Here is a 16096-nt window from a genome sequence, read left to right on the forward strand (position 1 = left end):
AAAAAAATCAAAATAATATATATCTTTAATACCTGTCATTTCGTTCTCGTCATTCTTTTCAACAGAAGATTCCTTCTTCGGCTCAATTTTCTGTGATTCTTTCTGTACAATCTTCTGCGCTTCTTCTTTTTCCACTGGTTTTTGAACTTCGATTTTGACTTCTGTTGTCTGTTCTACATTCCTTACATTCGTTTCTATATTTGTTTCTATATTTTCTTTATTATCGATTATCTGTAATATGATTATACACAACTTAAACATTTTAAAAGAACAAAAGAAAACGGTAATAGTTTAAAGAAGTTTAAGTTTATTTTATTTTTATTTTATTTTTTATTTTACAATGAGCTATGTTAAATTAACATGGAAACTGTATATAAAATACATTACTTAATAATACAACGTCCAAAAAGTATTAATTAAAATATTAATAATAACAACAAGTCAAGTTATTTATAAACGTTAGAGGCACTGGGCTATTAAAATCATACCAAATTAATAAAGTACAAAAAAATTGTACTTTATGTAAAACGACTTAAGAGATATAATAATATGAATAAAATTTCCATACATGTAATTTAAACGAGTTTTATTTGATATTCTTAAATATACTCAAACTCAAACTCAAAATATCTTTATTCAAGTGGGTAACCAAGTACACTTTTGAAGTCAAGTTAAATTAATCGTAAATTTACATTTACTACCAGTTCGCAAGTCAATGGCGTAGAGCGGGTAAGAAGAACTGGCAAGAAACTTTCCGCCACTCTTTTTAATCGCCAGGTATTGTCATACAAATTGTTTGAACTGGAGCAATTCAATTTATATACTCACGTGTTTCGGCTCGTCGTACACCTGCAATGCCTCTAGTTTCTGCGTCACCTGTTGGGGGTCCACTGGTCGCTCTGACGTCATCGACTGGAATGAGAATAAAAGTCAAAATATTTGAATATACATCCACCAATGTGCATGAATGCATAAAGCGATTTTGATAAAACTTTAACTGTTACCTACGTTGAAATATACAAATTTAATAAATGATTGAATGAATTTTAGTTTGTGATAAAACCAACCTAAATATCACTATGGGAGCGTTCAAGTATTACGTAACGCAATTTTTGGAGATTACTGACCCCCCCCCCCATGTAACTCACCGTAACGTTTTTCAGTACCCTAGTACAGTACTGTACTCAAGTATAAAACGTTTCATGACCACCTTGTGTCTCTTTAGTTACTATTATGTGGTGTAAGTCGAAAATAATATTAATAATAACCCGCCCCACATCATAACGTTTTACAAAAGGCCCCCCCCCCCCCAAAACTCGTTACGTAATACTTGCTCCCTATGCTAAATTTTTTAATGTGATAACAATAAAAAACCCTACGCTTTGACTTCAGATTTCTTGTCCTCTTCTGTATTATGACACCTAGACCTGACGGCCTAGAATTTTTTTCCTGAAATTCTTATCTGTGACTCTGATCACATTTTTTGTTAATTTAATTATTGAGTGGTTTTTGTAATAGAAGAGAATATACCTTAGACATTTCCTTGTCGACACTGGTCTCTTTGGTGTGTGCGGGCGACGGAGACAAGGGACGACCCGGAGACGCCGACTGGGATTTACCGCGACTCTGGAATTACCACACATATTAAATAATTTTATTTTTGCACCAATACTGTAGCATCTATCTAGCAAAATTTATTTGAACTCAATTTCTTTCAAATTTTGAAATTGAATAATAGTTTTGTGTACACATTTAATACATATCATATATATTTAGAAAGTATAGATATCTAATCACAAATGAATATCAATGAAAAAATACAATATTCACAAAAAATGTTTCGTTTATTATTAATATTAAATATTACCATGGCGCTGTAAAATTGAATGCGCCTTATGCCGCCAAATCACGAATAGATTTAATTATAAATTAATTTGACCAGAAAACAAAAATCCAGCTCAATATAAGAGTTTAGTGCTAAAAACTCACCTTATCTTGATCTTTGGCTGGCTTTGGCTTCCTATGCATTGGCGGTTTACCCTCGCCAGGTCCTAGCGGGGTCACTGAAACATCGATGTGATGAGCATTTGGTGTTGTGCTTAGGTCTTGGGTGTTTAAATATGTATTTATATGTCTATATATCTATAATATGTATGTATATCCGTTGCCTAGTACCCATAACACAAGCTTCACCAGCTTAGCATGGGACTAGGTCGATTGGTGTGAATTGTCTTTATTTTTAAAGACAAATTCAAAAGAAGAAAAAAAGAGATTTTTACATTAGCGTACAAACAACCAAACCTTCAGATTTCTAATATAATATAGATCATTATTAAGCTATGTAGACATTCACATATTACATCTGCAGGCTTATACTGATTATTATCGAAATTGTGTAAAATTCAAGTTTGTATGGACGGATTAAATGAAACCTTTTTTGTTAGAGAAACTTTGTTTTACAGAGTAGTATTGCTGATGCCGGCTTATTTATTTGCTTGAACTAGGATAGAGTTAACAAAACTTAACGAATTGATTTAAAGTTAAATAAACAGTGTTACTTACCAGGTTTAGATGAGACGTGTAATGATAAAGGTCTGGGCCGTCGCGGAGTAGTGGCTGGCCGCGCTACTGTTGATCCATCGCGGGATACTGCCGGAGTAGAAGTAGCGCTGATACCACCTGTTTCACCTGTAATCGATTTTTTACTTTCAGTACCAGCTGATGACTGGGTTTTTAAACAAGAAAAAATTGTTTTAGCAATTTAATATATATGTTTAACTATTAAAACTACAAATGCTCTCCACAGATAATTAATTTTCATTAGGTTATGTATAGACAAACAATAGTTTTACATATATCACTACTACTACTACACGTTCACACTACTACGTGTTACTACTAGGTGTTAGCGACGTAAGCTAAAAGTATTATTTTGATACGTATTTACCATTAACTTTGATAACTTGGTAAAAAGTAGCTTTTTTAATTATGATCATATTCTACTACTACTACTGAAATTCGGGAAGTGCATTTTTGTTTTAAATACAAAAGAGATTAATAAGATATAATTTTCTTTTAAAAATTATGCACTAAATAGATTTCGAAAATATAATACAATATTACCTCTGGGTGTATTACACCCGGTGCCGGCGATAGAGGCAGGGCGTGGCTTCCGCGGAGCGGAGTTCGCCCTCCGTACCACGCCCGTCGCGTTCGACATTGCACTTCCGGGACGAGAACCCGGGGTCGTTTCGCCTGAGCGCGTCTCTGAAATCGGAAATGGCCTAATTAAGGATCAAAAGCTGGAGGATGAGTAGTTTCAAAGAATACGGAAATAAATTTTGTCATTATAATTCAATTCACACCAATAGAAACTACTTGGAAATATATCGTTAAATTTTACGTTAATATATGTTGAAATCCAATATTATTTGACGATTAACGCTAAATATCATATTTGAATCTTGAAACTCTATGATATACTGCAACTCATTAAAATAAACATCCACCTTGAATTAGTTTTCTTAAAAAATCGTTAACTTTGTTAAATGAAAAGAATATTTTACATAACAACTATGAAATTAATAACTTTTTGCAGCTATCTACATCTAGCAATGCTACACACGCGTAAAATCACACTTAAATAAATTTTAAATTAAATTACCATATTACCTATGGAATAGTATTGATTATTTTTCCGACGCAAATATCGGCCAATAGAATTGCACCATTCGACGTCACGTGGTACAACCTACATGGTATTATACTGAAAATTTTTTGTGAAAATTTTCTCTGGTCGTTGCTTCAAGAAAAGTATTAAGTAGTTGTTTTATTCATTATGAAATTCTTATTTGTTAACTGTACATTTCTTCTCATGGTGCAATTCTATTGGCCGACATTTGGGTCGGAAAAATAATCCCCCGAATACCACACGAGCTTCAAAATTATCGGGTATTTCCCTCAAGGTTCCCTGCAAACAAATATAGTCGTCATGACGACTATAAGTCGTGTGGTATTATAACTGATAAATTGGTCTACGGACGGTGTGTCTATACGAGATAAAACAATTCTAATACCTCTAAAGTAAAACCTCCTCATTGGTGTTTTAAAAATTGATTAAATATAGCTATAGTTATTACACAAAAATGATAATTATAATTTAACAATAAAGTTATACATTACTGTTATTTCCTTATGATGTATTGAGGAATATGGTGTGCAATGTTAAATGAGAAATTTGTTAGAACCTTTGATGAGGTTACATTACGTAAAGCTTATTAAATTTATAAAAATTATTGAATTATTGGTATTTTAATTAATAAAATCCAGTACTAATTTAGTTTAAATAATTATAAGATGACAATGTGTAACATAATAAACAATGGAATGAGTAACTACATTTTGAAAAATAATTTTATGTCTCGCTACACAAAATTCGTAGTAAATTTTCTAGTATTTCAATTATCATATTTAAGCTTTACGTAACATTTAAATTAAATGAACATACCTTAAGTTCTTGAAATACCAGAGAAATTCAAGAGACCAAAACCATTTCTTTAAAGCTATGTGAAGCGTCCCAATCGCAGAAGCATTATTGACAAATATACAAAGATTAGTGGAGCGTAATCTGTCTTCAATGTTGTGCCTACGAAACTTCCCTGAACTCCTGAACGTCGGAAGAAAAAGACTATCAAACCCGAACACACTCAATAAACTTTAGGGAAATTTGTCGCAAGCTTGTAAAAGGCCACACTAGAGTCGCACACGCAGTTTAATATAGGGAATATATAAGCGAAAAGTCACCACACGTTTTAGCAAAAAGCGAATTACCATCGTATAACTATATCACACACAATACCTTTGTAATCATTATACAACAAAATGATTTTTTTTTTAAATCTGATCTAACTCAAGCCACTAAACCCTCGACAAATTACACTTATGACACATTAAAGTTAGCATATTTAATTTTATTTACGCTCTCAAACATCACGACATGTTAAAATTAGGACAATGAAACATATGAAATAAGATATGCTCGTGTGAAAATGACATGAGGGTCCAATCCAACCAATCAGGCCCAGCGCTTACCAGCTCCATGGATAGCATTGTGCCTATTACCTACCTACCACACAAAGATATGTGCAAAACTAAAAGATTATGGTGGTGCTAGAATAAATGAATAATTAAAGAAATTTCGACTTGGAAAGGGCTCTACGTTATAACGACGCACCATATTACCCAATCAAAACATTTAATCGAAGAAAGCAGTCGTAGTTTTAGTAGAGATTACGACTCTTGTTTAGTTGTTAATAGGACTTTTAGCTCGCCTGAAATCTGCCAGTGGAGTTTTTTTTTATAGAACGGGGGCAAACGAGCAGGAGGCTCACCTGATGTTAAGTGATACCGCCGCCCATGGACACTCTCAATGCCAGAGGGCTCGTGAGTGCGTTGCCGGCCTTTTAAGAATTGGTACGCTCTATTCTTGAAGGACCCTAAGTCGAATTGGTTCGGAAATACTTCAGTGGGCAGCTGGTTCCACATAGTGGTGGTGCGCGGCAAAAACTGCCTTGAAAAACCCTCAGTTGTGGAACGGCGGACGTCGAGGTGATACGGGTGGGAATTCGTATTCTGTCTCGACGTCCGATGATGAAACTCAATCATCAACTCTAGACAAGCTACCAGCTTATAACACCGGATCATCCAGAGAAGCATTTGCCTCATAAAACCTACCATAGCGTAAGACAGATGAGGAAATATGAACCCTTCTTTAGATTTTAGACAGACCAAGCATTAAGCTTACAAAACCAGATCACCCAGAGAAGCATTTAGCTCAACAAAACCAGTTAGCCACAGCGGAAGCCAGTCGAGTACATACGGCTCCTGTTGAGATGGTGCATGGATGGCGACGCGGAGTGTAATGGCCGGGTGGCCAATTTGTCCAGCCGCGTCATGGAGTAGGCTCTACCTGGGGCACGTGGCGCTGGCACCGTTGGGACCAGGTCGGTCCGTCTCCGGGCAACGGATGACCACATCACAGCTTGTGGTGAACGGTCCGCTTCGTCTGAAATTATACGTTAATATACATCATATTAGTTATATGAAACGAAGACGAAGACGAAATGTTTTGTCCCGTTTTCGTAAATGATATATACACGGGAATGATAAGGACAAAACATTCAATCTGGTCATGTACTTATATAGGCTTAACATTGGGTTCCGTGAGCTTCTTCACAGGATGTGTTCTACCTTGGATACTGCCACTAACATTGACCCCTTTTCGCACACCTCTACTGCTTCATTTAAGAATAAGTTAAAACTCCTAATGTCTTAATTGTATCTTCCTAGATTTTTTATAGCTACTAGTTTGTTTGTCGTTCTCCTAATTTATAAATTTTGTGCTGTCATGTTTTGTCTTTTTTTTACTTTGTATTGTATTTTTTATCAGTGAAACTTTTTGTGGATATGTCCAATGTGTTTATTGTATGTTTTACTTTTATTTTATTTTTACTGTATACAGATGTATCTGTTTAGTTTCCTTAATAAATAAATAAATAAATACTGTTTTAAATTTGGCTCTATATAATTAGACATTTAAAATGAAAATACTACTATAAAACATTGGAACTTTGCCTTTTCAAAATTAAAAATGCAATATTTAATTATAAAATGCACCAAACATCTTGAAGTCGATTATAACCTTAACATTCATTGTATAAACAATGCACAAACAAGAGAATTAACATAATCCTTTAAACCGAGGACAGACTTATTGACTTACTACACACGACATATTTACTATAGTAATGTCTTCATTAGTATTAAACATATTGGTAATATAAGTGCGGCAACAAAAGTTTTCTTTAGAACTTGGAATATAAGTAATATTGTTTGTATGTAACCTTATTTTTATTAGATTCTTTAACTTAATTGCTAATATTAGACTGTTTTTGAAGACCGAAACTAACTTTGGGGGAAACGAATTTTGGGGGGGAGGGAGTCCTTTTGTAAAACGTTACGATGCGGGGCGGGGATTCAATTACGCGTTATTGTTAATATTATTTTCAACTTTCCAGTACTTTACACCACATAATGGTAACTTTTAGGTATAAAGAGTCACTAGGTGGTCACGAAACGTTTTACTATACTTGGGTACAGAAAAACGTTACAGCGCGTTACATGGTGGGGGGGGGTCCAATAATCTCCAAAAATTGCGTGACGTAATACTTGAACGCTCCCTAAGCAACAATAAGAGTAGTAATTAATTTCGTAGAATCACTTCATAGATTTTAAATATCAAATAAGTATACCTTATTAAAGCCAAATTATCGGTATATCAAACATAGTAATTTAATACTTACGAAAACTCGAAAACATCAATCCTTAGCAGCAAAAAAATTATGTATTTTAATAAACAAGCATTAATAATTATAATTTAAGTTATTGCAGTTTTGAAAACTCTTTTGTCTCTTAAATTAAATTTACAGAAAAGAGACAAAAAAATCCTTTTGTTAAAACACTTTGAATGATTTAGTTTTAATATGATTAAAACATATTTATTAAGAAATCACACTTTGAACTAAACTAAAACTCAAAAATTCCAGTTCTGGCATTTCGCGTGTTTTGCGAATTTAATGCTTGTTAATCTTTATTTCTTAAAAACTTACATTCATATTTCAATTCCATTATAGTGAACATTGTGATAAACGTTTAGAACTAAACTGTTTTCAGAATTGGAAAGTTGAAACGTGACTATCAATTATCAAAGAATGTTATTATGACATTGAATGTTACTTAATATAATCAATAATTACTAAAAACTATTACGAATAACTTTTAGGAATTAAACATGTTATATTGTAACTACATATTATTATATTGTAACTTGTGATTTACCTGAAAAAAAAAAGTTATAGAAAATAGAAATGTTTATTTATACTTCTTATCAAACTGCTCATAACAAACATATATTTATAATTCCACCTTATGGCTTAGCTTAGATCAGCGATATAAAAAGTGTTTCGTATAAAATGTTTTTAAATTGTCAATGAAGGCGTGTACATATTTCTGTCCACATGATTGATAGCTCGAAAGAATCACAATTGTAGTCTTTAGATAGAAAATACCTTTATTGTCAGTGTCGGATGAGTCCAGCTGAAGAGCGGAGGCTCGTCGGGTGAGCGGCGCAGACGCATACATCACATTTGTCGTTGATGCCGCCCTGAAAATGTTAATTTTTTTATATTAAATGCAAATCTTAATTAAAAAGATGTCTTTATTTTTAAGGACATACATATTATATTTTTATTATGACATATCAATAGTTTCTTCACATCTGTATGAATTTGAGTTTCGGCATAGAATTTTAAACTTTTTCATCCAAGTAACATAAAAGATTCAAAAAGAACCTCAAGTCAGAAATTGAACATCAACAATTCACGTGCTACTATATTATAATAAAGTTTAATTGATATTTCCTCTTCAATATATATATGCTCAATCATAAATCATGTCCTGGATATAATTTAAAGTTTAGTAGAAAATGTTTCTACTTAAAATTAAAAAAAGTTTTCAACTTTAAATCTAGAAGGTTAGTTGCTATATTACATTACACATACCAAACATATTGCTATAAATAATCTAAATGCGGACATATCTGATTACATAAACATTGTGTAAATATTCAAACATGTTAAATGCTTTTACAGTGCCTCATGCATTTAAATAATGTGAAAATCAAGAGTGTATTATATATACTCCAGACTGAAATATAAAAAAAAAATTATATTTCTTCGGCCTTTGCTTCAACGAGGTTTGAATCATTGCAGTCTATTCTATGGTTTTTTTTTACATAACAGCAAAATGTATTCGGGGCCAAAACAAATAAACGTTTACAGATCCAACTTAATTTTCAAAGATTAGTTTCAATTGCTTTTCATATTTCTCAAGAAGTTATTTATAGAATTTTCTTCCGTATTTGTATTTGACACAAGCTCATTGTCACCTTGTCATTGCCTTCATTTCATACATTCTTCAGCAGCGTTTATTATATGACGAATTATTAAAATTAATATTGTGATAAAATTATTTAAAAAATAATTGAATTGGGAAATTTTGCTTCGTCAATTTGAAGCATTGTTTCAATGGACAATGGCATGGAAGTCATGGACACAGGAAGTTGAGATTGAAGGCTGGTTTAGTTTTTGGTATATTTCGCAAGAGGATTATGACATAGCGGCGTTTTAATCAAAGGAAATCACCTGAACCTAGATTTTACTTTGGTACACAGTTACTACACACACAGTTCGTACACACTCTTACTGTTGATATTTTAGATGTTGGTTCCTCCCCCCTCTAATACATAATTAATGTTTCATCTATTTTTTTTATTTGTCAAAAATACATGAAAAAAAAAAGCATACCAATACGGGTTATTTGGTATTGGAACCCGTCATTATCATATATTACATATAGTGCAATAAGTTGAAATTCGTGTATTTAAGTTTAGAATTAGTCATTTACCTATAGTATGAAATTAAACAATATTCTAGTAGCCAAGGCTTTTCTTTGTTTTATAAGCTAAGGCGATTTCCTAAATCATGGTAGTTACGCTTCGAGAGCATAGCCAGACGTAGGCACTCCCTTCAACTCTTACATTGCATTCATAGATTTCATAGCAATTAATATTTCATGGTGTGTGGTTAAAGCACCCCGAAGACCCAGGAACCTTACAAATACATATAAAGATTGTTTTATCTCAATATTGAAATATAAATCAAAGTTCGTTTGCACTTATGAAAGTATTAAAACAAACACGCGACAAGGATCTATTCTTATTAAAATAATGTAATCACCTTGCAAGAGTTGATAAGAATTGATAATTTCAATTTGCTCGTGCGGAAAATTTTCAGTAGTTAAAAATATATTTTAATCGGATCAAATGCGAATCAAATCGTGGTGTGACCGCTTCATAATATTTTTTTTAATAGAACAGGGTGCAAACTGGCAGGAGGCTGTACTGATGTTATACCACCGCCCATGGACACTCTCAATGTCAGAAGGCCAGCGTGTGCGTTGCCGGCTTTTTAAGAATTGGTACGCTTTTCTTGAAGGACCCTAAGTCGTAATAATACCATTTAATGCTTATGAATTTATAATAAGTAATTTCATAAAAACAATTTTCGTTTTTGGAAATCGATCTGTCGCCGTACATTAATCCCGTTGTTAATTTACCCAGACCTTGAATATAGGATACTAAATAGGTAGATATACAAATATAAACAGTGAATGCATATAAAATCTTTCTGGACACAAGGTCACTATGGACGATTAATTTCTAAATTCCTTACCAAAACGAAAATGCATTCATCAATATATAGAAACAGTATGTCAGTAACGTTTAGTAATTAGTATAGCCCACTAATTATTTATTCTGTGTGTGCGCGTAACAGTTTATATCCTGTACAGTTTAACTAGAGAGCTGAATAACTGAATTCGGTTAAATTATTAACACGTTCTATACTTTATATTTAAACGTCACATTATAGCTGTAATATAATTAGAATTTAGTTAACGCTGATAATGGTTTTAAAGTAAAATCATCGAAAAGTATGGTTCTTTAATGAAAAATACATTCAGCATAACTATAGCAAATATATTTTAAATGATACATAGTAGAATATACGAAGGTATGAAGATTTCATATTTACATTCATGCACTACAAGATCTACGTCACAACATGCATAACAAATATTTAACAAACTACGCTAATGTATAGGCTATACAACAATACTGAGAAACAGTTATACAAAATCGATGTTAATATTGCACTCATGTGTTAATAAATAATAACAAAAATTGCTTACAGTGACTCAAAAAAGTTCATCTGATCTAGTGGGTTGGTACTGGAGAAAAACAAATAAAAATTAGTGCAAAAATAAAGTGAAACTTCACTTCAACTTTGGACCCAAAACCATGGTCATAGAAGCAAAGCAAAATTAAATTTAAAATAAAAAATGGCTAGACATATTCGACTGCTAGCTTGCTTATACTAGCTAGTTACTTTATAAAAACTAGCACGAAAAAACGAGGGTTGGTTAAAAACAGTTTTAACTATGTAAAATCATACAACGACTTTGATAATCAAACAATATTTTCAACCAAACCTTAATTTTCTGTCTCATAAATGTCTATCTAATGCTTACCTGCGCGCGGCCCAGAAGAAGCCAGCTGAGTCGACCGGTTCCAGCAGTCTTGGAGTAGAGGATCCGAAGGCGAACGCCGGCCGCGGCGCAGATCGAGCCGCGCGGGCCCGTTCGAGCCTTTCGGTGCGGTCGCGCTCCCGTTGAAGTAACGCCTCCCGCCGCGATATGGACGCTTCCCATATCGCGCGTTTACGTTCTTCTACCTGAAAAAAATAACATAAATACTTTACTATTACGTGTTATTATAAAAAGTTTAAAGTTAATAACTTATTTGTTACCATTCCTTCTATACTGAAATAATATCGTAATCATGGTCACTTTAACTCATGTTTCATAAGGCCGTTAACGTAAAGGGCCACTGGCTCTGACAGTTTAGGTAAGGTACAGGGTAATGCGTCCCTTGCCTATGAAAATATCGAATGCCTACTGGAGGTAAAATAATAATAGGGAAAGGTATTCGTTTTTTACCATACAATTATGAAAATAGCATTTGATTCATAGCATAATACGTCCATATGTATGTTCACACAACAAAAGTACTGTTCCTAACCCACTTAGCATCGTAGCTAATAAAGAGTAATAATCATATCATTATCCCAGGAACAAATAACTGCTAAGATTTCAAAGTTTATCACACTGAATTTTTACGTTATTTAGGAAACAATTTAAATCTGTTTGATTGTTAAATATTTCCACCAATAATTCATATATAAATTCTATGTTAGGTAACCACGTTAAAGCCATGCTCATTAGTTGCAGTTTCTAAGTACGTGAGCCTTCAAATACATAATTATAGCATTCAATAAATACTTGTGTTTTTTTAACATTAATTACCTTTTCATTGAACCGCCCAGATTTTTCAGAGACCACCTCCTAAAACAAGTTTTATTTTGAGGATTGTCCAATTTTAAAATATAAACACATATGGGCCTACAAAATTGTTATTTTTAATTTGGTACATGTAACTGAAAATTTTGGGAAAAACAAATTCTGTACCCGAGCTTAATAAGCAAGTAGCACCAGTAAAATAACAAGAAAATTGTACATGTTTCAAGCATTGATAAGAAAACGCACATCATGATTCAAAAACGAATAAAAACAGTACTCAGAAGTTTACACTAAGACAACTATGACAGGAATCCTGATTCATAATTACTTTGAATTCTTAAATATATGTACATTATTTTAAGGCGTATTTCAGTATGCATAACATTTTAAGACATGTATGTATGCTTTAGCAGTCATTATATATGTACTGAACACGAATTTAACCCATAGTGGGCAAACATTGTTACGTTATATGTATATTGTAAAACGTTAGTTGAACTCAAGAAATTAACAATATATAAAAAACTTTCACTCGTCGCGACGTTATAACGATTAATTTAATACGTGTTATAATTTATGAAGCGTAGCGTAGCAATATGAACTGATTCCTGCGTTCGAAAAAGAAAAGTAGCCATGTCTAAGGTCTCATACCAAAAACAACAGTTTCGAATTATCAATACATACTATGCAAAATCATCGAGAATCTTTAGACCATCAATAATATAGAAAAAATTACAGTAGCACTTCACACTCACACACACTTTTCTTTATAAGTAAACAGGTTTACTGGGCCTAAATAAAAACCTTAAAAAGGGCTTACTGGCCCTTAGACGTGCCGGATCCCTGACAAAGTTTTACTTCGTATAAGCATTGCGCATTTAAAAAAAGCTGGGGTTGAAACGCAAAAATTTCCGGGTTAAGTCGCGACTCTAGGCTCTAGGTCAACACTTCTAATTAAATATTACATCGGTGAAAACTGCTCAAATAAATTAAGGTTTTCTAACATTGGTTATTTCCAAGCATAAGGTATCTCAGTAGGTGGTCTGAATATATTATTTATTTATACGAAACGAACATAGAATTGCAAACGCAATGGAATCTCGCATTCCATTTAAATATTCAAGAACGGTTTGTGACAAATTGAATTAGAGCAATGCTACTTATAGGCCGTCTCCGGTCCCTCATTCCTCTAGGAATTACCTAGGCAAGCTGTCCTGCGATCTCACGTTTCATATATTTAAAAAATATTTATATTTCATTTTTAAACGGCGCTTAAAATATGTAGCGTAGTTATTTAAGAACTAGTCGCTGTAGAATGATAACCTCGTATGTCCAGAGAACCAAACATTACACAAAAAAATGTTTCATTTCGTCAATGTTCGTTAAAATATTACTATGTGTTTTTGTTTATGGTTTTAGACTTATTTATTAATAACATAAATAAGCCCTTACTTTGTCATTATACCAGTTAAATGACATAAGAGTCTAACAATAAAAAATAAATGATTTTTGACATACGTCGTGGTTTTTTCAATTCAACAAATATTTAACTACAAATAAGGTTTATTGCTAACAGTTTTTAAAATCGTTTGCTTACAAATAAGTACCATACCAACAGTCTCGAAACAAAACGCTTATTTACCAATTCTAGACTACACTTATTTATTATGATATGAACAAAACGTTAACTCAAATAAGAATCTTCATCCACAATGAAGTCGGAAGTGGCTATTTCTGTTTCTACTTTACGGCAGGAGTTTATAAATATTTTGGATGCTCTACGCGCTTACGCACACTTAGCAAGACCAAATCTAAATTCGTATAAGGCATTGCCTCATATATATTAAAAGAATTGCTTCAAAACTATTGAAGGCGTAAAATATGGCAGATTTTTAGTGTAGTAGATGAGATATTTATGTTAATTTTATTAATTTCGATATAATGTCACTTAACACACAAAATGTTCTGATGTATCTATATACAACAAATATATATTTAATTAAAACGGAAATGCAATGGGAGTGGGATTAAGAGGTCGGGGCGGTGTCTTTGTCTATGTTTGAAATGAGAGAGGTCGGTATTCGGTAAATATAATTAATAATACCTCTTTAGAGAGAAACCAGAACAGATAAAATGTATGTCTACCGACGTTTGCGGTCATTAATGAGCAATGTTTACTTTTGCTGACGTAGCTACTCCCAACTGTCATGAAATCATTCCTAAAACTATTACATCATACCTACATGTAAAAGTTCCATTATTTCAGTTCTAAATATAGTAAATATTCGTCATTCGCAAAACGGAGCGTTTGCTTCACTCGTATGCGTTTGCGCAGATCTGCGCGTGACCCTATAATTGTCTCATATAAGTGACCGGGTCACCTGCTGCCTTATCGTTGAATACCAATTAGCATTAAATATACAGATACAAATATAATATACATATTTTTGTACTAACGTATTAATTTTAGAACTATTCATTCAGCGATAGACAAATGAAAACATTATCAAATACATTTGAAAGAAATTTAAATAAAAGAAAACAATAGACATTATTCGAAGGTGATATCATAATAACGATTCATAGCCAATAATCTAAGAAGCCTTATAAATAAACACACTAAAGTCAGACCAACTTTAAAAGTATAGCTTTCTTTTTAATTATCTAATAAATTAAACAGCTATATATTTAGGCCATAGTAAATTCAACCCTAGATATTTTATTAGACGAATTTGAAGTAGCTAAGGGAGCGTTAAAACCCCCCCCCCCCCCCCCCCCCCGTGTAACGCGCCGTAACGTTTTTCTGTACCTAATAGTAAAACGTTCCGTGACCACCCAGTGACTCTTTATAGCTACAAGTTACCATTATGTGCTGTAATCAGTAAGTAATCAAATCAAATATTTTTGTTTTAAATTGTCTTGCAAAATACTGCAGACATCATACGTTTTTCATTATCGGAAATGGCGTTACAAAGCTATTACAGTATTAAATTCCCTATGATCCAAAATTCTTTTCGTATGTAGTTTAACTAGGCATATGATGTTACTGGCAGTCTTCCAATCTTTAAGGTCAAGAGTCAGCTTTCCTTTAGCATTGTTTGCATCTGGTTAAATTGAAATATTACGTCACTACAAAAAGTATCTACAAGGCTTTTTACGACATTGTTATGTTATCAATATACATATATAGAGTTGGTTGTACGCCACTCAACCTATTGAAGGCTAAAACTATTCTTATTTAATAATTAATAAATAACCTCTCATTTGCAAACTGATATTTAATAAGCAAATATTATTATAGTCTAAAATGCAAAAACTTGTGAATGACGTATATTAATTACCATAATAATGTCGTTTCTACATGGAATAAACGCGTGAGTCGATGACATCAGCGCGCAAGGACGTCGTTATGCAATGAACGTAGGTTGAGTGGAATTATAAAGAATCTTTAGGCGACTAAACACCAATCATTTCCTTTAGACATTATTGAGCATCGAGCCAGTCTCCACCTTGCTGACACCAGACGGTGACTGTCCTCGTTCTGTCTCGCGATCGGTGTCAAGAGTAAATAAATAAATTTATAAAAAGGCTTTATGTTTACCCACATTACAGGATACATAATTATTATTGACAAAAATTAATTGGAAATTTATGACCGCGTCTCATGAATCATCAAACAAAAAAATTGATGTATATGTCATGTCTACTCTATACAATACTTTATTGCGTCTTAGGGCCGATTTACATTATCTTAGTGTTTAGGAGAGTGCTTTAGTACAACTTGAAAGGCTAGTTCTTTAGCGTAGCGTTTACTAAAGCAAGTAGCGTTTACACGTTTCAACTACAGTACTATCCTAAAGCACTCTCCTAAACACTAAGATAATGTAAATCGGCCTTTATGCTATTTCGTACAAACATAATACGTCTACCTGGTTATCTGTAACCTCTATGACCTTGCCATATACGATTCTTATTGGAGCAATGGTGGACGGCCTAACGCCACTTTAACCTTAATAACTTAGTTATTCCTCTGATATATAGGGTCGAAATTAATGTAAGGGTT

General features: G+C 33.0%; 1 protein-coding gene across 7 annotated transcripts in view; it reads right to left on the bottom strand.

Annotated features, from left to right (window-relative positions):
• The window catches only part of LOC125051490 (stress response protein NST1), a 42332-nt gene that overhangs the window by 5448 nt on the left and 20788 nt on the right, over positions 1 to 16096 (bottom strand). Inside the window, exons 3-14 of one of the 7 annotated variants that reach the window (XM_047651802.1) lie at positions 12040 to 12078; positions 11206 to 11408; positions 10867 to 10905; positions 8127 to 8221; positions 7362 to 7382; positions 5969 to 6064; positions 3124 to 3267; positions 2563 to 2688; positions 1990 to 2063; positions 1531 to 1626; positions 829 to 912; positions 33 to 231 (exon numbers count right to left, since the gene is read on the bottom strand). In XM_047651802.1, the coding sequence (XP_047507758.1) occupies positions 33 to 231; positions 829 to 912; positions 1531 to 1626; positions 1990 to 2063; positions 2563 to 2688; positions 3124 to 3267; positions 5969 to 6064; positions 7362 to 7382; positions 8127 to 8221; positions 10867 to 10905; positions 11206 to 11408; positions 12040 to 12078 (1216 nt within the window). Of the gene's footprint in view, positions 1 to 32; positions 232 to 828; positions 913 to 1530; positions 1627 to 1989; positions 2064 to 2562; positions 2689 to 3123; positions 3268 to 5878; positions 6065 to 7361; positions 7383 to 8126; positions 8222 to 10866; positions 10906 to 11205; positions 11409 to 12039; positions 12079 to 16096 lie in introns of all 7 variants that reach the window. The other 6 variants (XM_047651796.1, XM_047651798.1, XM_047651799.1 and 3 more) reach the window with 6 other exon arrangements.

The sequence above is a fragment of the Pieris napi genome, chromosome 8 (genome assembly GCF_905475465.1).
Source record: "Pieris napi chromosome 8, ilPieNapi1.2, whole genome shotgun sequence".
In the NCBI taxonomy this organism is placed as follows: domain Eukaryota; kingdom Metazoa; phylum Arthropoda; class Insecta; order Lepidoptera; family Pieridae; genus Pieris; species Pieris napi.